The sequence below is a fragment of the Tyto alba genome, unplaced genomic scaffold (assembly GCF_018691265.1).
Source record: "Tyto alba isolate M040663 unplaced genomic scaffold, T.alba_DEE_v4.0 Super-Scaffold_1000006, whole genome shotgun sequence".
NCBI lineage: Eukaryota > Metazoa > Chordata > Aves > Strigiformes > Tytonidae > Tyto > Tyto alba.
The window spans coordinates 24,154,474-24,182,260 of NW_024881272.1; the positions used below are offsets into that span (position 1 = coordinate 24,154,474).

Genomic DNA, 27,787 nt, shown 5'->3' on the forward strand with positions numbered 1-27,787 from the left:
CCCCCAGCTGTACCAGCCCTCTGGGAGTCTCCAAGTTTCGCCAGGAATGAGGCAAAACTCAACCCGTAGGTTAGAAGGGGAAGAGATCAGAGAGGCAAAACACCGGAGTGTCGTCCAGATTGCCTGTTGTGGTGCAGCCAAACTCATCAGCTTCAGCCACCTAGGAGGACCCGTGGAAACACGAGAAATTCAATCTGAGTAAGAAATGCTGGACACAGCTGCGCCTCCTTTCAAGAGAGCTACCAGTTAGGCTCTGAAAGCAGCAAATTTCTGTTCAGAAGGAAACCAGACTGCAAAGTTTGGAGCCAATGGACAGGATGTCATAACAGAGCCAAGGTTAACCCCAGAATAACATCATCCCATCCTTCAAACCAGGTTGGGGTGGCTCGTTGCCCCGTAGGTCTGCATCCCACCCAGAGGGTGACCACGGAAGCGGGCAAGCCTTCCCCCTCCCAAAGAGGGACACGCACCGGCTGGATTTCACAGCAGGGCTGCGTTGCAACGCCGAGATAGGTCCTAGGGGACCAGAAACATCCTCAGGGGCCATCAACTGGCTGGATGCAAAGCGAGACTGAAAGACAGCCCCGCTGCTGATCTGATACACAAAGGCATCGCTCGCCTTCCAGAACCGAGGGTGAAAAGCACTTCCAGGAGGGTCAGACCAAGAAAGACGGAGGAAATAAAAAGCCATACTAAAAAAATGTGGAAAATTTAACAAAATCCAGAATTACTGCAGGTCTGTGGGAAGCGTATGGCCAGGAGTGGAACTCCAGGAGTGACCCCAGCATCTCAGGAGAAAGCAGAGCCGCTCTTCTGGGCTTATTTGGTCAGTTTTTGAAGCACGTGGTAAAGGACCTTTCCCAAAAGGCTGTTTATCTGCATGCTTCCTATAGCGGAGATTTTTCCAGTCTCTGGCAGTGTTTGCTCCGCTGGTATCTAAGGCAACAGATACCAGCCCCATGAAATCAGCCCCACTCCTCACTAACGACGTTAGCCAGTCCTGCAATGAAATTTAACCTGTGACACTGCTGTACTTTTCATTTAAACTTTCATTTGGAGAGAAGCAGTGTTTGGAGACCCTGCAGTTTGTCCTGCTAATAAAGACAAGTGTTGGGACCTTTAAAGGTGCCATTCATCTTTTGCCTTTATTAAATTCAATTTTCTTAAGCCCATGATACATCATGAAATTAAGAGTTGACATTCCTGCAGAAACAAAAATATCTATCAAACATAAACAGAAAGAGGGGGGGCAGGGGGGAAAGAGGCCTCTATTACCAAGAATTTATGGCTTAAAGTTGATCTGTTTCCACTTTTTCTCTCTCTTTTTTTTTTTTTTTTTTACAAGCATATGGTTTGTTTTAGATATCCAAAATGTTATTACAGATCTAGAATTTCATTAGTAATTATTATGAAATGGTGAGCACTTAGACACACACACTCACACAACCCCCCAACAGACCGTGATGCAGGAAGGCAGCCGGGCACTCTCTCACATTTCACAGCAGCCCAGTGAGCTCAACGTGCTCAGCTCCATCTCCACCATCAACGACCTTCGCTACTTCTTCCCAGGCAGGAAAGGTGGAGAAGAGCAACTCAGAGGAATTAAAAGGAGAGGTTCACTGACACTTCCCTCTTTTATCAGAGCCTGATCATCCATAGAGTGTTACCTTGAGATCCTCACCCATTTCCACTTCCAACACTGAGTACACCTTCCAGCTTTGGCAGTGATTTGTGACAGCAGCATTTGGGGCTTCTAAGTTGTATCCTGTCCCCCCTCCCCAGCTTTTCCTTATAGCGCAACCAGAAGTTATGGATGTGCTGAAATAATGCTGAGGGTGTCCAGAGGCTGCAAATGGCCGCAAGCTACCAGAACAACAAATGTACCCATTTGAATTTTGCGAGCACTGCAATTAGGTATTTTATTTAGCACTGCAAAGTAACTTTAAAGGAAATCCAGGATTCAAACCACCAGCAATAAATAAGCAGCTTTTTATTTTCCTTTCATTGTCATGAAAAGTTGAACATGTTTTCTGTTGAGAAATTCTGCACGCAGCTCCCAATTACAGGCATTTGCATTTATATTGTTGGAACACAGAGCTTCTAAAATCAATATTAACACGCTTAAAGAAAAAGACATTGGCACCCTGTCCCTCCCCTCAGCTGCGCCCCCAAACACCGTAACAATAGAAACCTACAGAGCCAGAGGTTTATATGTGTCTATTACCAGGTCCACTCTCTTTACAACAATCTTGCATTTATGATTTCATGGTACTCCAAGCAAATCTATGCGACAGCTTGCTCAGAATTTTTGCCTTTAAAGAAAAAAAACAGTTCCCCCTCCCGTCTCCCCCCCCCAAAAAAAAGAGGTCCCAGGTGGAAGCCTCCCCTGCAACCTGGTTGTCCCAGGCCAGTGGGCTGAGCAGCAGCAGGAGGCTGCAGGGTAACTGCAGAATGGCCAGGGACTTCCTTTTAAGAGGGATCTGAAAAATTCATAAGGGCATGTGAAAGCAATGCTATAAACCCAGCCTTTCCTCACCCAACCATCCTAAATGAAACTCCCCTCCCTTTTACACCAGAGGAGGGATGCACAAATTCAGCTGTCTTGATCTTGGTAATAAAAGAAATGAACAAGCACACAACTATACTCGCTAAACAATTTCCTGTAACCGACAGATCTCTGGAGTTCATAGAAGAAAGCACCTGAAGTTACACTAATTCCCACAGAGGAATCTGTTTACTTATCCTTTTGGATCCAGGGAGCACTAATAACATTAGATGAAAAGAATACACTTCTCAGCAAGAACTTCCTGACTCTCAAAACCTTTTAATCTAGAAGCCCACATATGAAGTGGACAGTGCACACTTCAGGACACTGAGTTATGTATTTGAGGAAGACTGTATGGCCTATCCAGTTCAAAAACTACCAGAGAATAATTTATCCCATACTCCCACCCCCATGTGAAGAAGTTTAATAAACACAAGAATAAAAGATGCCCATAAAAATCAGAGCTGACTGTTCAAAATGCAATAAAAACAAGCAGAGGCCATTGAGAAAAAAGGATTTTTTCTGATAAGGAAAAGCATAAATCTTCCTACCAAAAGACTATTTTACACCTTCAGAAAAGGTAAGGGCAGAAGAGGCAAGGGAGCCTCCATGGAGGAACACAGCCTCAGCACCAGCTCATTTTGCTCAGGGATGCTCCCCCCACCCCCTTCTTTAAAGAAAAAAAAAGTAATTTTATGCACAAGAAGCTTATTTCTTAAACAAACACTCGTGTTTTTGATTTACACCACGGGCTGCTCCTAAATAATTTATGGCGGGTTAAATTTATTGCACAGCCCTGGCCGGCTGCAAATTCGAATTGCCAAATAATTAGATTTTAGGGCAATGCTTATAAATTATCCGCCGATTTGTCCGGACTTGTTTGTCAGTTGCTTTGTGCTTCGGGTCATCTTTGGCATTTCGCTGTTTGTGTTTTAATTGCTGATTTACACTTTGACAGATGAGAGTTGATGCCTCCAAGATCAGGGAGGGGGTGGGGGGTTGAAGAGGAGGAAGAATCAGAGCTTTTAAGGCCTTCTGAGTTTCCTTTTTTTCCAAGGCAATTAAAATTGAAAAGGGACGTAGTAAGGACAGCACTAGCCTAACAGATCTGCCTCCCCAGTTCCATCCTCTGCCTTAATTATTATTTTAACTAAAGCTGTTTCCAAGTGAGCAGCCTTGCACTGGCCCTCAGGGGCAATAACCAAGATGACCTCATAGGTCTTTTCCCCGCTTCTAAATTTTTATTAAACTAACCAAAACAAGTACCATAAAGGCAACACCTCTGCAGTGGGGGGACAGCAAGACTTCTGCTGAATCAGGGCTATGCTGACTTTCCACAGAATGCCTACCTGCCTACACGGCGAGGAGTCTCTCAGCACTTCTGTCCTGGGTAAGTTACTCTGTATACTGATTACGCCTGTCAAAAGGTCTCTCGGGAAGCAGCTGATCACCAAATTTCTTTTTCCATCACTACCTAGCTTGAAGTACACATATGCACACACTCAACAATTTAACACATTTAAACGTTATATCCCAGAAAAGCATGAAGGGAAATACACATCAAAATCAAAACACAAGAAAACTGGCAGGAATATGGAAAGATCATGAAACACTGGAATATGATGATGTGAACACATTCTGCTGCCCAGTCATTGAATATCCAAGGTTTCTTCCTCCCCCTGCTCTTAGGTGAACCTCACTGCCTACCCCCAACACTCAGGCACTGGAGCCCAATGTTAAAGTCTGAATTTCCTCAAAGATAAATTTTGAGTTGCATTTTGGGTTCTGCACCGGCATCAATTCTGGCTCTTATTTCCAGGTGCTTCCTTACAACTGTGAGGGTGAAGAACCATTTCTCTTTCTTTAATAGAAGCTGAAATTCCCATCTAATCACATGCCTCCAGGAGCTTGAGCTTTAAGAGAGACATCTAGTCCATGCACATGCCTGAGGGCAGCATCACCTCCCCCTAAATAATTTCTGACTTTGTCTAGGCTGTTTTTACAGACTCCAATAAGAGAGACTCACACGCTCCCCAGGCACTCTATCCTTCTGTTTCATTAGTCTTATCATTGTAAAGTTTTTCCTAATGTCTAATCAGAATTTCCCTTGCTGTTGTTTAAATTCATGACTGCTCTTCCTACCCACAGCAAACACAGGCCAGAACACTGCCTTCTCATTTTTGCAAGGGGGCCTCATCATACATACCCCTCTCATCACTGCACTAAACACAGCCCCAATGTCATCCAGCCTGCACTCATAGCTGTGTTTTGCAGACCCCTGGTCACACTCACTGTTTCTCTTTTACACCCTCTTGAAAAAGTCGCATATTTTTTAAAAAAAGCATGGAATCCAAAGTGAAGCACTTTCTCAGCTGAGGTCCCATCTTACAGGGGCAAGGAGGATCCATGTTTCGCAAATGACATTTTTCTCCTAAACAGATCACTGGGGTTCTCAGACTTCTTTCATACCTGCTATCATACCTGAAATCTTGACAGCTGGCTCATAACCCTTGTCCTGACATCCTGAACAAAATTTTTGGTAGTCAATTTCTCCCAGGCTGGTTCCTGCCTCTCACCATGAGCATCATTTCACCTGCCAAAACCCACAAAGCTATTTTGAACTCTCCAGCAGTACCCAGACATCAAGAATAAGGCAGACCCTCCCTCCTCTTTCCACATCTGGGATGAGAAATATAGACCAGCATACACCAACACTTCAACTTCTCTCTTCAAGCACTACTGACATATATTTAACCACCCAGAAAATCTCCACCGACACAGCCAACAACAATTTAATCCTAACAGTCTGGGGGAAGTTCAGCACTCAAACCAGGTTAAACACAGTGCGCACACACATTTCCAAATATTACCTTTCCATTGCAAGATGAAAACTACACTATATCCTTTTTTCATGTCCACTCCTTTCTACTGCAGGCAAGCAGCCTGTGCAGGCCCTGTTGCAGAATTATCAAATCATTTCAAGACCCAACCTCTTCACCTGATATTGAGCAGCACAAATGATCAATGTTCCCAGCAACACTAAAACATCAGGGATGGCTAAAAAGGGCACGCTACTGCATGTAAATGAACACCCAGGGTTTTACAGACATCAGAACTAGCTGCTGGTGACAGTGCACTTCTGCCTGGCAGAGGAATGAAACATAATGAAGAGCTATTTTGCTAGCTAACAAGTGCACAGACCAAAGACAACACAGGGATGGTTGCACAGCCAGCTTGGCACAAAGGGGAAGAAAAGAACAAGACTTAGGCATGACCTATGCTGTTCTCACCAAAAGAACTGAACTGCACTTTCTCTTTATCAGGACAGTTTTGTTCAAAACTAAGACAAGACCACCTTAATGCAGCAAAGACCGTTCCCCAGAGTCCTGGTTTCAGCTGGCACAGGGCTAATTTTTTTCTCATAGTAGTTAGAATAGTGCTGTGTTTTGGATTCAGTATGGGATTTGGTATGAGAAGAATGTTGATAATACACTGATGTTTTCAGTTGTTGCTAAGAAATCAAGGACTTCTCAGCTTCCCATGTCTTGCTAGTGTGCAGGTGTACAAGAAGTTGGGAGGGAGAGCAGACAGAGCAATGGACCCAAACCAGCCAACAAAATATTCCGTATCATACAACATCATGCTCAGTATATAGATGAGGGTTGGCTGGGAAGTTGGGGCTCTTGCTTCTGGGATTACAGTTTTGGGATCTTTGCTTGTCTGGGATTGCTAGCCAGGAATGGGTTGGGCACTGGTTGGCAGGGGGTAAGCAGTCGCACTGTGCATTACCTGTTTGTATTTTCTATTATTATTATTAGTCTATTTCATTTCAATTATTAAACTGGTTTTATTTCAACATACAAATCTCTTTACCTATACCCCTCCAATTCCCTCCCCCAGGAAGGGGAGGATGAGTGAGCAGCTGCGTGGTGCTTGGCTGCCTGCTGGGTTTATATCACAACACCCAGGAACCACAGCAGCCTGAAAAGTGGCATCCCTGTGCAGCACTAGATAGATGCCACACCATGGAAGAATACTGCCTGGTTTTAAAACATGTGCTGGGAGGATGCAAAATAGTGCCCCCCGCCTCAGAGGCTACAAAAAAGCAGCAAGCACACACCCATCACCAGCGACAGTACAGGACCATACACACGGCAGGACAAGCACAGTGAAGATGCAAACCTGTGGCACCCGTTCCCTTCACTTCAGAAACGCACGTGGTGTGAACATTTCCAGCAGCACACATTATTCTCAGCGCAGCTTTACAGAGGCGAACAAACCTTTAAACACGATACAGCGGACTTGCACATTCCTGAGCTAGCCTGGATCTTTTCTTTTCAGGGTGACTGCCGCTCAACTACTTTCTGCTGTAACAACAAGTCTACTTAACTTTGCAACTTGTCACCTAAACGATGTGTAATGTTTGCACAGCTAAGGATACAGTGTTCAAACAGCACAGGTGGGGAATTGCACGCCGGGATGCATAACTGATGTGGGGTCTCCACACACTGTGAGGGAAAGGGCAACATGACTGATTGCTTTAAAGTAGTCATCTCATCTGCCTGTCAATAACCAGCCAAAAGCTAAGCAGGTTGGGTCAGGTTAGGACTGCAGCAATTGGCCACCCGAATGCCTTGGTATTTTAGGCTTGTTGCTATAATAATGCTGGGTTTATATCTTTAAATAAGAAGTTGCTTTGAATCTTTTTTCATACATCAGATGTCTTGCCTGGTGGTCTCGTGGTTGTGCTCTCCAGGAGCTTTGGGTTCAGTAACTGTTCATGTTCTCTAGCTCATCGGGTTTTAAATAAATACAGCTAATTCTGTTGCCCGAAGCCATAACCCACCCTGTCAGATTCGTATGGGTCACAGCAAGGTTGTCCCCACTTACTGGGAGAACGAGGGAGGTCTCCAAGGCAAAATGACTGCTGTGGAGAATGCAGCTTTTGAGGGTTACACCACACCTGGTGTCTCAGACCCTGCAGAAGCCTCTCCGAAATGCTGGCCTCCTCTCTGCATCTTTTTAAATAAAGACTTTATTCTCCATATTAGTCAAAATAAGATTTCACAACAGTCCAATAGAATTGTAATGAAGCATATGACATATGGAAAATATGATTAAAAAAGAACAGCACCCCTTTAATTTCAGATGCACTTTGTAGGATGTTGAGCTATGGATATTCATGTGCTCTTTGTAAAATTTTTAACTGTTCAGAAGAACTAACTACAAGGCCTCAGAAAGTTTTTTCAAAAGATTGTTCTTAAAAAATTAACGTGAACAGAAAACCCCATCTGAAACAGCTTTTATATGAAGTACTTCCTGTCACAATAGGAACTTAAAGCATTCTGACGTAAGAAGAATGGCATAACAACAGTCACAATTGGCAAAGAGATGGTAAATATATATATATTTTTTTACTTCCTTTTAGTCAAAAGAAAAAAAAAAAAAAGACAAGATTTTAAGTCACTGTGTTACATGCATTTTTAACAACATTCCTCTAGAAACAACATTTTAAGAAGCTAAATTGAGAACTAGGTATTTAAACTACACCCGAGCCTAAGCTGCATGAAGACAGGTAATTGCAGATTAATATTCCACTGTAATAGTTATGCACAAGAGTGCCATGTTAAAGTTGCCATGGGAAACAAGCCTGAATTTCTTCACTTTTCAGCAATTCACGATCATCCTTAATAAAGGTTTTGGCAGGTGATTTCTAATGCACTGAGCTTAACAGCCACACAAAAACCATGCAAGAAGAGAGCTATCTAGACACAGGGTTGTCTAGATAGAATAGGCAGGCACAGGCACATCTCCATTATCCCCCTCTGGGTAGGATTATGACAATCTCCATTACTGTGTGAGCCACCTTCTGCATTCCCATCCTGGCCTTCAGCTAGGATTGCCTTGATAGAGGCCCCACAGAGCACCACTTGAAAAACACACAGAAGCTACCTTGCAGCCTGCTTCCCAGTGGACCCGTGGTCCCATCATAACCTCCTCCCCCAGCAGGTTTGTGATTTCAGGGATATATTCCTTGTAGAAATTTCTCTGAGCCTAGGCTATGGCTCCCAAGGCAGTTTGCCTATCCCCTATCTACACACTCTGAGTAGGGAGCTCGGCAGGGACTGCACATCTGTTGCTACAGCCTAAATTTGGTGGAAATCAACATCCATTCCCATTACAAGGTCAGTCTATAAATCACAGCACCTCAGGAGCAGAGACACATCATTCAGTCATCCCTGCCATGGGAACGAGACCACGGGTAGAGCAGTACGGGCGGCTGAGAGGCAGTGCTCATTGCAGCCACTCCAGCTACACTTGCCCATGACTGCGAGCCAGAACCACAAGACGAATGTTCAGGGGAAAAGGCCTTTAATGCTCTTTTACACCAGCACTCAAGGCAACACAGCCTGAACCCTATTTAACCTTGTTGTGCACTTGTACTTAATATTATCTTACAGAAAGACTGGCTCCCATTTGCTAATATGCTTTTGCCGATCAGGAAAAAGGACTATGATCATCCAGATTTGTTTGTACACTTAAAAATAAATTAGTAACTGAACCTAAGCTTATTCATAGTCTAAGTTTACTGTTTTATGTTGAAATGGTGAGTGATGTTCTGTATTTATTAGTATGCTCAGTTTCATTTGACAGCAATTTAATTATAAAACTCCTCCCCTAAGCAATCAAAATGCATGCTAAACAAACTTTAAATATATAGAATACATTAAATAAAAATATCAAGATATTTTAGTATTTTAAATGTGGTATTTAAGCGAATGAGGAAAGTATTGTCTATAAACAAGTTATTCTTCTCCTTCTGGTCACAACCTCCTTTAGCAATTAGAAAATCTGAACATTTCATACTTTCCCCTTACAGAGTTTGGAAGGGGCAAATTTCTAATTCTTATCTGAGTGAATCTGAGACACTGAAGTCAAGTACTTGAAAAAACTGACATCAAAACCAGCAACTTCATCATTACCAAAAGCTCATTTAGCAACTTAGCAACTCATAGGTCCAGATTATTCTGCCAGGTCAGGGGTCTGATACTCTTTTACAGTTCCAGGCAGCAGACGTACAAAACTTGAATTTTATTTGGTTTTCATTTTAGAGATTTACATCCTATGTAGAAGCCTAATTTCAAATTCAGCTTTGATCAGATCTGATTTCTACCTTCAGATGTTTTACATTTAAAAACAACATTACTTTTCATCCACTCTGCTAAAGTTGAAGGCAAGATACTTGGCTTGCTGACCAAAAGAGGCACACCCATTCACTGCATTAATAAAATAAGGTTACAGGCAGCCATGGATCTGAGCCTGGGGAGCTCCTTAACACAGTCACTGAAAGCACTGACCACCATAAACACTGGTGTATACAAGGACAAAGGGACAAAAGAGCAAGACTCCCACTTATTAATGCATCTTCTCTTGTGTAGCTAAAGCACCAGATGTACCCGGCTCTGCAGGCTGACAGCGTATAAAAGCAGCGGGTACTTGTAAACTCTTAGCAGACAGTAAAGGAAAAAAAAGGCAGAGTTAGAGCTGAAAAATGAAGCACACTACCACTGTTGTGGTCCGAGGTCCACCGACCTTCGCAGAACGACAGTTCCCACCTGACCCCACTGGGCTTTGGATCAAATTCCAAATGCACAAGGTAAGCTTTAAAGAGATACGAGGGACCAGCCATAAACATCCCTTACTGCCAAGCCCTACTAACCTTTGGCTGGCTAAAACAGTACATGACATAGACTGTGCCTCTATTCTTTCAGATTTTCCCATCTATCCATCCAGTGCAATGCAGTTAAACACACACACACACACCCCCCTTTTCTCTCTGGGATGGTCTCATTATTCATAAATATATCCAATAATCCCACAAAGCTGCTGCTTTGTGCATATAAACATGCACTTTGATTTAGAGGTGTATGTGTCGAAAGCCATCAGAAGCCAGGACCACAAAGATGCTACTGTTCCTCTCTGGGTGTAGGACAGGGAATATGAAGGACCCCTCCAGGCCCTACCCAGAAGTGGTAAAGCAAAGGCCAGCAGCCACAAGGCACTCAAGCCCATGGTCCCAGCCACTGGCGCCATGACGCAGACAGCCTCCCCAGGGAATACCACTGTCCTTGACCCTCCTTGAGCCCCATTACAGAGGCTGTACCACCAGACCCCAGAGAGACTGAGCAGCATAAAAGGGAATAGAAATGAAGGAGTCTTCAGGGCTCCCAAATAAGCATGAAGACAGGGGTTTTACCCCGGGGAAAAAAACAGTGAGGCTGCTGGTTGCAGAAGTACACAAGTAAATACAGTGGGAGGGGGAGCAGATGTGGCAGTCACACACCTTAGATCGATAAAAAGATAGCTCTTTTGGTAGTTTCTGGTAGGAAGCCAGAATATTTTGAAGAGCAGTTAGTGAAAAATGTGAAGTGTGCTGCACGGTGGCAAGTGCACTCTGCAAGACTTCTAGGCTGAGCTGGCTAATTTACAGCTATGCCTACCCACTTAAAGTAACCTGGATCACAGCTTAGCTCTGTATGTGCAGCCTCCTAGTCAAATCCCAACGCATTTGAGTTTCATTCTATCTCACCTTCTATTTTGCAAGTACTAAAACAAAAGCAGAAAAAGAATCAGCATCTCAGTGAAGATCAGCACCTGACCATTCCTAGCTCCCAGGGCTGTTCTCAGACCAAATCTCCAAAACCTGTCTGTCACTGCTCCAGAGAAAGATCCTACCACTAAAGCCTCACACAAAACTTCACTGAAATACACAACACAGTTTGCTCACCACGACATACAGCCCAGCAGTGAAGAGGACAAAAGCCATGCTGGTCGGCAAAAAGGTAAGATGTAGGTAGTGGCATCAACTAAAGTCTCATTCCATAAAGTAGCCCAATTCTGGCAGGCACCTTCAGCCCTTCCAGCTACACTGATTCTCCCTGTAGCAAGAGTCATTACTTTATTTGTCAAACTAATTTATTGGTGAGGATGTGAGGGACTGACAGCCCTTTCCACACACAGTATGATGCAGACAGGCACTGAACACAGCAGACTGGAAAAACAACACTGAAGAACATCTCCACCTTAAAGGTGCTATCTCACCAGCAAAATATATAGCAGATCTGCATTGGCCCAGACCATTACTTTCCCTGGCAAGGACTTGGGGACAAAGCTCCTTAAAACAGTAGTAATCATATTCCACTCATGCTCCTTTTTACTGCCAGCTGTAAACTAGCTCCACATGCATCATGGTTTTGCATCAAAATGCGCACAGACCAAACCCATATCCAAAGGGACAAGGTAGATCCAATTTATAGCTTTGACAGGTCTGTGCACCCGAGGCAGGGCGTGCAGGAAATAGCCTGACATCTCACTTGGAGAGCGGTTAAGACCCTGCTAGCAGAAGTGGATGCAGAGCCACAACAGCCTCCCACAAAGACCCAGCAAAAGAGCAGGGAATTTGCTGTCCATTTTTCAAGAAACACCAGAGGCAGGTGGCATTCACCAACACACTAATGGAGAAAAGAGGAGTCAAGTTTGATCCCAACTTGCAACATGCCTTTGACAGGACAAGCCCAAGAGAAACCACAGCTGCACCGGGAAATGAACACACTGTATCAGTCACTTCAGTAATGAGATACAACACTGAAAACCGCTTAGCCTTTGCTGTATTAGAAACAAAGCAAATGGAAGTTATTCTGACCCAATGCATATGTTAACAGCAATATCCCTAAGAGGCCAATTGCTTGGCAGAGGAGAGAAGTCCAAGTTCAATCTAGAGACTCAGAAATTCTTTATTTGTTACCAACACAAAATTAGGGTTTGTTTTTTTTTTTTCCTTTTAGCACAGTTTTCTAATTTAAATGGAAAACCTAGGCCTATCCTGCTGACAGCTGGAAATATATTCACTAATATGCTCTACACTACTATGGAAGAACTGTCAGCAGAAAAAAATCTATACTTCATCCCGATCTCTGTATGTCTAAAGCGGTAGGGCACTGGAAAAATCTCTCTGAAGCTGAACTCTCCCTGTCTCATTACACTCCAGAGTTAACAACCAGGCAAGATAACTTCAGCAAGATCAGACAGCGCCAAACCATTGTTATTCTCCACTTAGAAACACCATTATGTTGCACCTATTTATATCTTTCAAACTATTATTTTCCTAAAGCTGTTGGCTACCAATAGCCTTTTTCCTTGCAGACTCAAACAAGGCTGCCATGAGTACTCTACGAATTCAGGTTCCCAGCCAAAATTTTGTAGACCCTCCCCAGTTCAGGCAGATGACAAGCATACGTGACAAAGATGTTTTTGATACCACATGAACTGTCACTTCCTTGATGGAAATCAGGCTCCTTCATTTCATTCCCAGTGAATGGTCCTGGCATTGCTCCTGTGAGAGCAGGTGACTTGCAAGAGCCCTGGAGGACTAGCAACAGAAAGGATGTGGGACAAACCAGAGAAAATGAGTGAGCCAGCACTGTGCTTTTTCCTTCCACCTCTCAGAACAGCAGCAGCAACTTGCAAGGGGATAATTAACATGATTGACTATTTACCTGAGGATGAATCTGTGGTTTATCGCATGTAGCCTCAAAATCCAGCACTAAGAAGTAGTGATATCTCTGTGGAGGGAAGGATGACATTGCTGCCATGGAAGCTCCGAAGCCGTGGGACGCCAGTTTCCTGCTTACGATGGAGCTGTACCCTTTGAAAACACCAGCCGGGAGCAGGGAGCACACAGCTTGTCTTGCCCTTGGAAGTAAGTTTTGGGGAAACCTTGCTGCTCCAGTATGGAGGAGTGCTATCATTGAACATCCAGAGGCATCTGAAACTGAAGACAGACTCAGGTTACTCATGCACACATACATCTCGTCTCTGCTAGTATCTCTTCACTGTCCTCCTCTGACAGGGATTTCCTCTGTGCTTTCCGGTGGAGGTTCCAGCATTGCAAACCTGAAATAACACAGTAACCTGCTCTAAGCACAACAGATGACATCTGGACTGAGCTCAAGGTGTCCAGAATCACAGGCAACTGGAAATTAACCTCTGCAAATGGCTCTAAACTAAGAACTATGAGACACACAGCAGTCATGGCTCCAGGCACCAATCACACCCCCCCTGCTGAACCGTATCATAGCAGAACACAACACAAACCACTTAAAACACAGAAAATCTGATCTAAATGCCACTGATATTTCTGAGGAGGCCTTTCATATTTTCATATACAACTTCTGATACATGGTAGGAATTAAATACAGCAATATACATATCAACACTACAACCCACCCAAGCAGCTTGGCCCTGAAGCACCTGCTAGTAGCACCAAAACCTCCCACTTCCATTATAAATCCATGTGTGTGGTGGCTGGAAGGCTTCTACCCAGGGCAGGTTCTCGTTTGCTCTGTGTACAAGGTTTCTCAGAGATAGGATTCTAATGCTACACTCCATTTCTTACTTCAGGTATTTCTCAGAGGACAGTATCAGTTCAACAAACCCACATATGAACTGCAGGGGCTGCAGGAACTGTAAAATGCAAGTAGGACTCTATAGGTTACCATCTCCCTCCCAAAGAAATACTTCACCCAGCCCTCACCTTCTGATCCTTCTATTTAGCTATTTAATAAATTACAATTCCCATGTGAGACTACCTGGATTTCCCCCCACTACCCTTTTTCCCTTTTGCAGGAAAAAGCTTGACAGGACTGTCACTGCCCAAGGCGGGTCAGCCTCGAGGGTGTTAACAGGTTTACTAGGATGAGAGTTCAAGTTCAACTCCTGGAGGTGTTATACAGCTGGGTACCGTGACTGATAGCAAAACAGGCAAACTGCAACAACCCAGTCCTCTTGAACAAGAATATGAGTATCCCCTCTAACACATACACACCTCGCTACATAGATATTTAAACCAATCCCCACAGTTGGTCCCACTGCTCGTGGCTCTGGGCAAAAGCTCCATCGTACCATGTGCCACCCACCCGCCCGGTTTCCGAGCCCGGCCTCCCCACGCCTGCGCTTGCTTTGGCTGTGCCATGAAGGGCTGGAAGTGCCCGCTGCAACAGACGGAGCCGAAACGGGCAAGGCGAAACAGAGGACTCGTCGCCCGCGAACAAAGTCGCTGTTTGCACAAAAGACGGCATTTGCTCTCTCCCATCCGTTAGTCCGTCAGGTAAATAATGCACGTGCCAAAACACACACTTAATGAGGTAAATAATATGCCTTGAATAACAGCTAAATCTGTATTTACCTGCGAGACCAGAGAAACTCGGAAGGACCAGATTAGGAGATAATTGCGGCTGAGCAGGTTGTGTGCTTCGAGTAAACATGCATTTGGTAACCTTCCCTTTCCAAGGTTTGAGTGAAAGGCAAAAATCAAAGGAGCTGAGATGTTTAAGACTGAGTCAGCACTCAGGCTGCCAATTCCATGGCATAAATGCATCCCCCATCTTGTGGCTTTCATGTTTTGGGGGGCTGCTTGCTTTATTAAAGCAGCGTGCCAGGCAGCAGGTACCCAGAAAACTGAAAACTCAAGTTACAAAACCATAACAGAGCCCAACATCATATTTATCCTAAAGAGGCTCAGTTCTACCTATTGCTTTTCCATCTACAGCTTTTACTGTCATTAATAAATGCATTACAGCCAAATAGAAGTTAGTTATATTCACTTCTAACCTGCGCCAGATAAGAGATATTTAAGGTATACGTGCTTTAAATCGTCAAGCTACTGGCTATGAATCTAAAGGCCTGTCACAGCAAACATATTATCTTAGGATAAATCAGCTTGTAAGTTAGTTGCGGTAAAACCTGGTCTTTAGCCTACCACATAAAGTAAAACATACAGTTGGAGTGGAGGAGGGAGGCAGGCTCCAACCCCTGTATCAAACACATGCAATAAAACATATATTATCCACCCACACAGAGCAAGATCGGTACTTCTCTAATGTATCTTAACTGGCAAGACTAGGGGATCAGACATGAACCCCATGAACCTTCAGGCTGGCCTACACCACGTACACCAGGGCAGCGAGCCACTGAGTCCACACGGCAAAGGCAAAGGCAAAGCAGCTGCCTCAGCAGGATTCAGGCACATCACCACGCAGACACGGCAGCACCACCCCACACCCCCGCAGGTCTGTGTCACACAGGTACCGCGGGACATCAGCAGAGGGAAGTAACAGCCAACATCTAGTGCCTATATACACTAACAACGTCTGCAGGTGGCCCGTGTCTAATGCTAGGATCAGGTTCCCCATCCTAAAAGCTGCCTCTCTCCCCACTTTCCCGTGTAGCAGAGGGAGCAATGCTCCAAACAAAGGTGCACGAGTGGGGTACTGCACACTGATTCCCCCTATACAGACAGCATACAAATAAGAGCAATCCCACTGCAAACTCTGCACCTTCAGCCAAATGAAGTTTTAACTGCATGTTTACCCAGCCATTGCTCTAGGTGCCCTGGAAAGACCTCACATCATCTTCTTTGGCAAGGTCAGAGTGCCTCAGAGCACAAGATAACTGGTGAGCAAACACACTTTATTAGAAGTCATGTAAAGCATTTATAACGGCTATGACAATGCAAAGCACTAGTAATTATTCTGCATTTTCTTCCAACAGACAACAATGCAAGCAACACAGCTTCAAAAATTAGAAATGCAGCTCTATCCATATAAGTCCACATGTTCAGTGATTCCATTTCCAAACCTATGTAAAACACCACATATCTATTTCTTACGCACACAGGGTCAGATTATAATCTCAGACAGCGCAAACTGTCACATCTGGCATTCAACCCCACTAGGTTAATATTTCATATCACGCAGCTCCAATTCCTTACACAGATACGTATGAAATGTAATGGGACCACGAACTGAGGCTGGACCTCAGGAATTATTTTGACAGATTGTACACAGACCTAGGAAAATGTGACGGCACTTTACATTTGCAACACCCAATAACATGGGAAATGGCCACGTGTGGTGGATTTCAGCTGGAAGATAAAGTTCACGTTACATGCTGTATAACAGTGTGTGCCACACGTGACATAACTGGCTATAATCAGCAACTGTTTTTTAAAAATAACTTTAAAAGAATTAATCTCTGGACATCAACCACAGGTAACAGGACAAGCTCAGGCTGACCACAGCTCTTGCTTGTTAGCAGTCCAAGCGCACAATATAAAAGCATGACAGTTTGATCACCGGTAAGGAAAGCCAAGAGAAAGGCAAGTGCCAGCTGCAGCCGTTGGCTTGCCAGGGGCCCCACTGCGAGCACGAAGCGGAGAATTTGCATCGGCGGCTGTTGCGCTCCAGGCTTCCCACCGGGGAAGACGCTTAGGGGCAACCACAAGCGGCAAGGAACAAGATGGAGAACTGCTGCCACATGAAGCACACTGGTGACAAAAGCCAGCAGGGCATTGCAAGTGCTCTCCCCCACCCATGGGACAGCCCTGAAGCCACGTACAGAGATGTGCACCATGCCGGTTGCAGAGGATTCAAATTCATCAATGGCGAAACAAATTAGCCTGTGAGCTTGAGCTTAAAGGGCTCTTCACACATAACATTTACTTTTTAAGACGACGTCTAATTAAAATCATCTGGTAGCAAGAGAATACATAACTTTTAACAGCTTGTCTTAACCCCTTCACCATCCAGAGTTTGATAAGCTGATGTAGGGAGGGGACAAGAAGACAAACACCTAAATTCAGGTTGGAGGGGTGACCCAGGAAATGATATGTTTTATGAAAGCCTCCATTCACACATTAAATTACTTTGTTATGGCAATATGGCCCTCCACCATACTAAAAATAAACAAACAAGAAACCTCCACACTAATCTAAAGGACAAGACAAACTAAAATTAAAAAATAAAAGCAAGCAAGCTTTGGGAGTCATACGCTTCAGTTTATTCCCTGTGCAAAGCCTGCATAGAAGCAGCTGTGACTCCTGGCCTCCAACAAACAACTGAATTCAAGGCTAGAGCAACCAAAACCAATCCAAAATGCAAGTCAGGTTTGTCTTACTTTATTATAGTGTCTTATTTTATTAAATTATAGAGTAAAAAGAGAGGGTAATAAAGATGCTTTTTGTAGAACGAAACTGCATACATTTAGCAACACCTGGAACAGAGTATAACAAAAAATGCAGGACTTCCATTTTGGTAGCTGTTCAAATGCATATTCAGAGGTCAAGTGTTAGCCCATATTTCAGATGTGTGAAGATATAACTGAAGAACAATAGAGATAACTCCATATTTTTTTTTTTAATCAACCATAACCTAAATCCAAATATTTCATTAGACCAACTACAGTCCAAAAATGACAGCACCTGGCTAGCCTGTGAGGCAGGAAACAACAGACTATTGAACAAAACCAGCTTATCCACTGTCACCATCCAAACTTGAAAAGAAAAATAAATACATCAAGTAAAACAAACAACAAACCACAAAGCTTTTAGAACCATTTTAATAATGTAACATAATTTTAGACAGGTAAATTTGCTTCTTAAATTAGTTAACCTCACAGTACCATCCCTTGAACATGAAATCCAGTGCACTTCCATGGTTTCACTCCCTTCACTTTTGGCTGGGTTTGTCTCCAGCACTGCTAGACAACCAAGCCCGTGTTTTGGAAAATTCGTAACAAAACTTTCCCGAAGCATTGCCATGGGATGCCTATATGCTGTCCCATCATTACTCAGCTCAGATACAACTTGGCATCAATCATTTTGTTTTTACAGGACTTTGTAATCGCACCCAGCCTCTTCCCACTACAGATGAAGAGGTCCCTGTTCTCAAGAACTTACAGTCTAAAATTAGATGCAGTACAAGAAGTGAGGGTAACAGCAGAGAAGAATGAGGGTTACAGGAACAAAGTCAGGCAACTGCTCATCTGGGAGATATGCGTATCTCAGTAGTTCAATTAAAAAAAAAAAAAAAATCACTCTATATATGCATCAGCTTCCCTCTGTATGGCCATTATGGAAGGGACAGGTGAACACGGGAAGGGTTGACTAAAGGATGGAGGGCACTCTCAGGTTAAGGAAGATCTTTCCCATTTCTTGAGCTCATTCTTTCCGCTGCGTTCCTTGGCTGATATGTCAAAGGCACCATCAGATATGTCAGCTATGTCAGAGCACCAGAATCTCTTCCATTGTGACATCACAGACGTGATGGCTTGTGAGATCACAATGAGCAAGGTCGAAGGCGCTGATTACTTAGGGAAGCACTTGCTGGGGCTATCGCACACTACGAGGCTGGGAAACAAACATATCTCAGTTCACTTGACAACACAGTGAAACCCGCACAAGACTCCACACTGGCAGGACACTCATATCCGAACAGACCACCCAGAAGCTGTCCCAAAGATGCACAGTACAATTCCACTCCAATTTTATTAGGCCACCTCCGCTAGGCAACCCAGTTTCATCAGCTGGTCTCCCAAGACAGGCTTTGCTCTGTGTTTTTAAGCCTTCTCCAAGAGTACCTGCTGATAGGCAAACAGGTCTAAGCTGGAGTCTGAAGAAGTTCCACACAGTAAAGGACTGGTCACTTAGAGGAAATGTAGAAGAAGGAAACAACACAAATTAAAACAAAGAAGCAACAACAGAGGTGCATATAGCAAAGGACTGGAAAGCCGCAGTGGAAGAGCAGATTTGATATTCAGGAAAAGAACAGTTGCAGAGGATCGGTCCAGGAATCCTCTAGTCCAGTCTCCTCCCTCTGAGTGGGAGCCATAGGAAAATGGACCAGGGTGAAGCTACACAAAATGGGGTTAACCAAACCAATAGCTCTGGGAGGCCAAAAGGAGGCAGGCCTGTCCTTCCCTCTCAGTCTTATTCTGCTGCAGATTTCCTTACGTCAGCTCCTGAGCTTGTCTGGCCTTTCTGTGAGCCGACTCAACCACAGGAACCTATAAAAGGACTAAGGCAGCCAGAATAAAACACAATTAAAACAAGATAGTTTCCTGCTGGTTTAGTAAGGCAAATCAGCTCGGGGCCAGGCTGGATGAGTACCAAAGCTCAAAGGAGAGGATGGGCCCACACTGGCAGAAGCAGGAGGGTGATGAGCCACTGGGAACTGCTGGTTGGCTCAGCTGCTCACCAAACCACATACTCAGACCAGGATAAGTACACCTGGGATGGCGTGGCATTTTGTAGAAAATGGAGGAGGTACCTTGGCTCTAGCAACATCAACACATAAAACCTGAAGTCAGAGAGCCCATTGGATCACCTTATCTGAACCTCATGTAATGCTGGCCATAAAGTTTCTACCTCATTACCCCTGAATTGAGCCCAAAGGCTTGAACATCTTTCAGAAAAGTTTCTGGCTTTGAATTGTAGCCTCAAGTATGGAGGGGCTCCCCACTACCTTCAGACAGCTCATTGCAATGGTCAATACATTTGCTGTCAAAAAATAACACATCTTAGTTTTCATTCAAATTTTTCCAGCCCCAGCCTCTGGAGCAAGTTTTAAATTTTATGGCATTTCAGTGCTCTCAATCCACAGAGATCTCCCCATGCCAGGAGTAAGAGGTTTGTAGCTACTATGCTTCTAGTCAGTAAAAGCTACCATTGCATATTGGCCTAATTTAGTGGAAAAGAGACATAGCAGGCCACCCTTTGTTTAATGGAATCTAGCACGCATAATTACTTGATTTTCATACACATGAACGCCACAGTTGTTCAAGCCACTTATACAGCTGCACACCTTCGTTATCTGAAAAATGAACTTGAAGGTTAACACCCGAGAGTGCCAAAAGCATCTCAGTCTGGATTCAGGGAGACAACACTTGCATTGCTCAATACACTGGCCACTTTTGGTCTTCACAAATGAACTCCAGAAGTGTTAAAAGAAAGTCTGTATTCTGCCAAAGCTCCATTCTGATAAGACAGGTAAATGCTCCAAGCAGGGTAACTGCTAAAACAGGGCACACACCACCCAGATTCAGTGAGCCTGGAAAACCAGTCAGGAAAGATGTTGACCCTAATATTCAACCACAGAAAAAAGAACAACTGTAACAAATACAGGTGAAATTAAAAAAATCTATTTCTTTGTTGGCTGTTGGGAGTGAAGTATCTTTACCTACACAACATATCTGGAGAGAATACTACTTCTCAGGTGGCATTTGGCCAGGACAGGTAACTTCTCTTAGGGGAAAGAAAAAGTTGCCATATGGTATATAGCAGCAACAGCCAGCACCTCTGTTACAGGTTACTCTCCGACAGATACAACTTGTCCTCTTCTCCCCTCCTTCCACTGCTTGCCATTGCACCATGCTGGTATAGTAGCTCAGCACCACTTGAGTAAAACACTACAAGCCTCTGTAATGACCATTTCCAGCAATAACACATGCTTCAGATCCAAGGACAGACTTGTGACAAATGCACAGTTGCTTAATAGCCTTCAGTGTTCTCCCATAAGTACAGCCACAGTGGCAGGTCCTGCACCCTTTAACTGAACTTCACCAGACCTGCACTTGCTCTACAGTCTTGTGGCCCTTTACTGGAGGTGGTTACTGGATCGCTCCAGGGGCAGAGTCAAGTGCAAAAACTTCACACATTTAAGTCTCGTCCAGAACTCCATTTCCAAATTTAAGGGGAAAAAAAAAAAAAAAAAAAAAAACATAAAAAGATAAAATCAAGGCATACCAAAGTTAAAAGCCAAAACAAGATAAGCACCAAAACAGCTGTAATCAGGCCTCCTAAATGAATCAAATTGAAGTATCTTTCAACAGCAGAGCAGAAACTTTAGGTCTTATCAGTGTATACTCAATTCAAGGACTTCTTTATTTAGCCTCAAGCACACAAGCATTCTCTTTTTAATGCTTTAACAAGTTTCTTCTTTTGGATTTTGGTAACGCTCACATTTGTCTGGCCATACAACTTACTCAAAAAAAAAAAAAGAAAAACCCAAACACAAAAATGCCAACACACCATTCATGTAGAGCAACCCAAAGTTTGAGATGAACAAGAACTATAAAAGGGCCACTCTCTGAAACAAGACAAGCATTTAGTCCACACTATAAATTAACATGAAAATTCAATTGCAAAGGCCAGAATTCAGGACTTGAAAAGGGAGACAAAAATATCTGAAATCAAATTTCGCAAGCCCACACACTGAAGAGTAACCAACTGGACTTCTAACACATTACTTATTTTAAGAATAATTCATTCTTGGAAATAAAAGTTCAAATGCCAACTTTAATATCAAGTGAAATGAGATGCTACAGTGCTGCAAAGAGATACTAAAGGATAAAATAAAATCAAGTTACCATTAAAAAAAAATTTTAATATCCTCAAACAACTATCTAACAGCATCTGATGTGACAAGCACCTTTGAGATGTACCTGCCCAGAGCCCAGAGGCACGGTGCAAGCACTAAGCTATTAGAAAACTTGCTGGTCACTTGTAACGCAGCTGAAAGATTATTAAGAGTTTGGACTAAGCAGCAGCTGTCAATCCACCCACTTCTGAAACCAAAAGCTCAATAAGGAAAAGAAATATGTAAAGAAGTAGTAAGACAAATGCCAGAGTTATCAGCAAACGACCACGTAAATCCACCAGACACAGGACTTGCAAAAGACAGCACGCAAGGAGTAAATGACAACACCTTTTCATACATCTCAGTTTAGAAGAAACACCTGTAACAGTACAGCAGCAAGAAAAGAAGAAATTCCTAATGCCGGTCAGGAAACAAGTAAACAGATCTGCACTTCTAAGCCTTCTCAAGTTTACTTCAGTCTCAAGATCTGAGACCAGTGACCAGTTCAATCTCACAAGATAAAAAAAAAAAAAAAAAAAAAAAAAAAAAAAAATCAAACCTCCTACTCCCCCATCATCTCCGTCTAGGAACCTCCACATCCCAAGATGAACATGAAAAATCCACGCCGCTGCAGCCCCTCGATCACCCCGCGCACGCCCCCCACTCCCTGGACACCCGGGTTTTTTCCCTCCCTCAAGCCCTAACACCAACTGATCCCGCTCCGACCGGGACCCGGGGGGGCCGCTGCCACCGCCAACCCTCCAGACTTCCACCCAGGGCAGAGCCCCGGGAGCGGCGGGCCCGGCAGCGCGGAGCCGGAGCTCGGCGTCGAGCGGACGAGGCCCCGCCACGCCTGCCCGCCGCCGCCCCGCGCTCTCCACGTTCCCAACGGCCTCCCCGCACCCCCGCCGCCGCCCCGCAGCTCGGCTCGCCGGCCCCGCGCCCCCCGCCCGCGCTACCGCCGCCCCGGCGCAGGCCCCGCCGCCGCGGGGGAGGCCAGGCCGCGCCCCCCCTCCCCCGCCCCCCCCCCCCCCCCCCCCCCCGCTCCGGGCCAGGCCTCCACGCCCCCGCCCCGGGCCACGGCGGCCCCACGCCTCCGCCAGGCCTGCCGGGCCCCCGCGCCGGCCGGGCCCTGCCGCGGCCGTGCCGCCTCCCGCTGCCCGGCGGCGCCGTGCCCCCCTCCCGCCCACCCCCGTCTCCCCCCCCCCCCCGCGGCGGGGGCCGCCCCGGCCCGGCCCTTCCCGCCCCCCCCCCCCCCCCCCCCCTCCGCCCCGCACACACTCCGCACCACGAGTCCCCAACACCGCCACTCACCTCCGCGCACTCTGACCCCCGACCCCGCTACTGAGCGGCAGCGCCGTCGGCCAACCGCAGCGCCGCCTGCCGCCGCCGGGGGCGGGGCTTCCTCCCCGCCGCGCCCCCTGGCGCAGGCGCACCCGGTCCGCCGCGGCGCGGAGCACGCTGGGGCTTGGAGTTCGGCGCCGCCGCACCGCCCTCCCCTCCCCCGCCCCGCCGCGTGGCTGCGCCTCGACGCCGCCGCCGCGCAGCCACTGGCCGCCCCTTCCCCTCCCCACCGGCTCGCCCCCTCATGTTCCCCAGGGCCACCCCTTATCCCCTGTGTGTCCCCTCAGTGCCACCTCCCCCTGTCCCCTGAGGCCTCCCCTCTCAGCTCAACCGACCCCGGGCCTCAGCTGTGAATGTGGTATCGCACACGCCTGGAGTTCACGCCGGCAGCAGCGGAGAGACGCCGCGTTCCCCGTGCCAGGGTGGTGCTGCTCGCGGGCGTGGGGTCTCATGGAGGACCCCTCTGCAGGGGGTGTCCCCTCACCCCCACTGCTGCCCAGCTGACGGCACCGCTTCGCTTCATTCTGGAGCAGGCCGATGGCCCGGCACTGCTGACTCTTTGCCGGTCTTCATGGTGCCCAGGTGGGGCCACACCAGTAACTGCCGTTGATGCTGGCCAGTGTTTCCTCCCCCTCTTTGGTTTGGATTAAAAAATCAGGTCCCTCAGCAAGCCTGGGGCTCGCTTTCCCTCCCCTCGGTTGGACATCAGCCACTGGCTTCCAGTTCTCCTGTGTTCATGCCGCTCTCTGATCCTAAACCTGTGTCTGGACCTTGCCCAACCTCCACTGGACACCTGGAAGCTGTAGCTTCTCCCCTCCCTGCACATGGCTGGCACCCTCAGCCAGGACGCTCGCATCTTACCTGTAATGATACCCAAATTTTAGCCTACTGCTGCATCCATAACCCTTGGAAAGCGGAGCTGCGATGACACGTTAGTAGCTGGGCCCACCATTCTCCACTTTGTTTCCTTCCTTGCTCCCCACACTAACTCACGCCTCCACGTTTCAAGCCAGCAGCTCCTTTGCGCTGTCCCTGATACTCCACACATGTGCGAAGAGCAAACTCAGAGTCACCAGCTCGCACAAATAGGACTGTGAGGGATCCTGGAGGTCACCTCACCCATCCTCTGCCCACAGGCAGGAACAGTCCTACCTTCCTATCATCCAGCTGTCCTCTTTAAATCATCCCTTAAGCCTTTCTCTGGCTCCATGCATTCAAGTACTGGACAAAGGTGAGCACCAGAGCACAGAGATTGCTGACTGCCACTCCACGCAAGGCACACTGCTTGCACTTTCCTGGCTGCCCAGCCAGATCTGCCTGGTGCCCCTGACTTTAATTGCATTGCCGACTCTTAAGGCTGGATTTATCTTTTTGCTCTGTTTATACGCAGCCTTGAACTTGGGAGGCCTGAATCATGAAAGTACCATGTCAGAACTATAAAAACACCAACAGTAAACCATTTAATAATAGAAAGAGTTCATTTAAGCCCTCTTAGATTTTGCATCTCTCAGCCTCCCACCCACATAAGCAAGGATAATGTGAAGTTTTACTTCTAAGCTTAGCTGTATTGCTGTGATTTGTCAAGCCTTTGGTGACTGACATACAGTTTGCCAGGAGCCCAGGAGAGCAAATTTGCACTGTGGCATTCCTTGAATGATCTGTCCCTGCCCCTCCTTATCAGGGAGGGAAACTGGCTGAGACATGCTTGAAATTACGCTGCAACCCCAAAGCCTGAAATTTAGGGCTCACAGCCTGCCTGCGTTTCTAGGAGGATGAGAGAGAGGAGGCCTTTTCACTGCTGACCTCTGCATCTAGCAGTAAAAAAATACTTTTTTTTTTTCTCAGTCTAGACAAACAATGAATGGCTCATAGATGTGTGCATGTCCTTTTTATATCAGCCAAGCCTTGTGCTGTTTCCCAGGTTTGTCAGGCAGCACAGCAGGCAGCAGATATTTCCTCCTGACCATTATTTTTTTTGGGGAAACTCCTTTTCCCAGCTGAGCATCTGCAGTAACCAGGGGCCCTATCCTGGCTTCCACCAGCCTCAGTGACCCTCGTGAGATCCGTACAAGTTGTCCTCCAAAGACTACAGGAGAGCAATGCAATTCCCTTCAGCAGCTGCACTTTCAAAGAGGTCCTTTTTTCTGGCACAGCTATCAGTCGCCGAAGAAGGCATCCAAACCAGTTTGAGGAGACCCACATTTTATTAAATATTGTCACTGTTTCTGTAGTGTCATGTCTCAAATGAACACTGGAGGCCACTGAAAATATTGCCTACAGATTAATCTGGCTCACTCCAGGCTTCTGGAAAAATGAACAAAGGTGATCAATAGATCTTCTGTGGCCTCCCCATCAATGCACATAGCCCCTGTAGCATCCTGACTGGAAACAGCTCCCCTCTCTGAGGAACTCGATCAGCAGCAGAGCTAGAAAATGCAAAGGTGGACAACTGCCATGGGGCCCTGGCAAGCAAGGCTGAGAAACCAGGTCACACAAGTGGCAAAAAGTGGGCAAAAGAGATGATAGTTGCTCATCGAGGTCACCTTACTTATTCCTGGTAGCATAGTCTATGTTAGTCCTCCAACCACATTGCCTCAGGACTGACAGATTCAGCCCTCTGTCAGTCCGAGAGCAAGTGAATGTGTTTCAGGAGCAGCTCTGGTGTCTTAATTGCTTGTCCTACTTTAGAGATTTTGGGATGGCTAGAAGCAGTCCAAAGGAAATAGGGTCCACGCTGGGGCGGTGTCTGGGCTGTCCTGATTTACACTAAGGACTGTCTTTGAACTCTGGGTGGAAAGGGCAGCTCGAAGCCTCGAGCTGTGGCCCCCTCTCCTATGGCTGGATCCCCTGTGCGGCTGCCAGCAGATGCAGCAGCCTGGTCTACAGTTACCTATAAGTTTTATTTGTTTTAAAACTCCAACAGTTTCCTAACAAAGCAACATTTCATTCAGCACAGATGTGCAGCCACCTCTGGGCTGGTGGATGGACAGGGCTTTACGAGAAGACAGCAAACTGGTGGGTCAGGTTAAGGCAAAAAATATAAAATAAAGCCCCTGACCCCACGTGGCAGCTCCAGGGGATCCTCCGTGTGAATAATAGGCCAGGCCCATCCCAGCCCAAGATGAAGTATCAGGTCTCTGCCTGCTGCTGGGTCAGCAAAAAGGAGGAGGGAAGGTCCCACCAACTCCCTCCCCAGCCCCACTCCTGGCGCCTCCCCCCACCAAGGGCCCATGTGGCACAGCTCCTTTAAAAGCGATGGGATTTTACATGATTACAACACAAAGAAGCATCACCTTGTTTTAAAGGCGACTCCATTAGTTCTGTTCAGATGCTTAAGCTGAATGCAACTTTTAAATGTCTTATAATACACATGACAAGTAGTCTTGTATCACTGTTTTCTACTTAACAAGTTAATAACGTGCCAACCCAAATCCTTCAGTTACTTACACCACCGGTGGGACTCATTAACCAATGTGAACACATATTTAAGGGAATACTAATATTCACAACGTACATTTTTATATTCATGTTGTCATTCTTGAAACCACAGATCAGTTCATGTATTCTGTTGAAACATTTGTTTGCAGAGGATTTCTCTCTTCCTTTTCCTCTAAACACATATACTATCACTGGGGTATCATTCTGCTGAATGATATTAATGACAGCTTGTCATCATGGAAAGCTATTCCTAGCTGTCAATTAAAGGGTGCTTTGAAAGAAAGCAGCTCATTCAACCCCGGTGGGAGTAAGTGTGTCTCATTGTTTGACAGTGACCCCCTTGATGAATTTGGGAGCAGCAGCAACAGCAGCTCTGTGGGGCCAAGAGGTTTGCAGATGCAGCACAGGGCTTTCGGGTGATAAGGACAGGAGATTTTAAAGGTGCTGGTGACCTTAGCAAATGAAAGGCAAAGGAGGCTTTCAGATCATAAAAGCAATTCACATGTGGGAGTATAGGCCAGGAAAGGAGTCCCAGGGATACTGAGCTATTCCCCTCTATTTTGTAATATAATCCCAGTAAAATTACCAACCTCCACCTTCAAATATGTTTTTTTACTTGCCCATGATAACCCGAGTAGAAGGCTTCTTCAGGTCTTCTCTGCCTGACAGATGGGAAACTTCCTCTAACACCGGGATTAAATGTATTCACAGATATTTTACACTCTGGAAAAATAGTGCTTTGCTTTAACTTGTTTTTCCTGTCCCCCCCTGCCCAGTGTACCTATAGGCAGCTCTAAGATCCCAGTCATCTTTGTCATCTTTGTTTGCTGGGCTAAAGAAACTACATAATTCTCATCTCTCCTCACCACCTTGGCTTTCCATTTCCCATATCATCTTAGTAGACCTCCTCTGCACCTGCTCCAGTTTCAATTAAATTTCCTTGAGCATGAGCACCCAGGCTGGTACGTGGTATTCCTGAGCTGGGCTCCAAGGCCTCATACAATATTTGTCACTTGACCCTATAAATATCACTCATATAAACATGCTTGATTTCTATATTTCTCCCCTCAACAGGGTGGTCCACTCTCAGGGCTTTCTTGTTCCTTTTATTTTCCTAAGCACTCCTTGCACAGTAATAAAAATGTACAGACTCAGTGGGGATCTGTTTTAACTTCAAATGTGCTGATTCAGTTCAAAAACCATTAATTCA

At 45.8% G+C, this 27,787-nt stretch overlaps 1 protein-coding gene across 4 annotated transcripts in view; it reads right to left on the minus strand.

Annotated features, from left to right (window-relative positions):
- The window catches only part of ERI3 (ERI1 exoribonuclease family member 3), a 134,953-nt gene extending 111,762 nt beyond the window's left edge, over positions 1-23,191 (minus strand). The window contains exons 1-2 of one of the 4 annotated variants that reach the window (XM_042803340.1): positions 23,110-23,191; positions 13,102-13,376 (exon numbers count right to left, since the gene is read on the minus strand). In XM_042803340.1, coding sequence (XP_042659274.1) covers positions 13,102-13,353 — 252 coding nt within the window. In that variant the 5' untranslated portion in view covers positions 13,354-13,376; positions 23,110-23,191. The other 3 variants (XM_042803350.1, XM_042803346.1, XM_042803347.1) reach the window with 3 other exon arrangements.
- Positions 23,192-27,787: the final 4,596 nt, after the last annotated feature.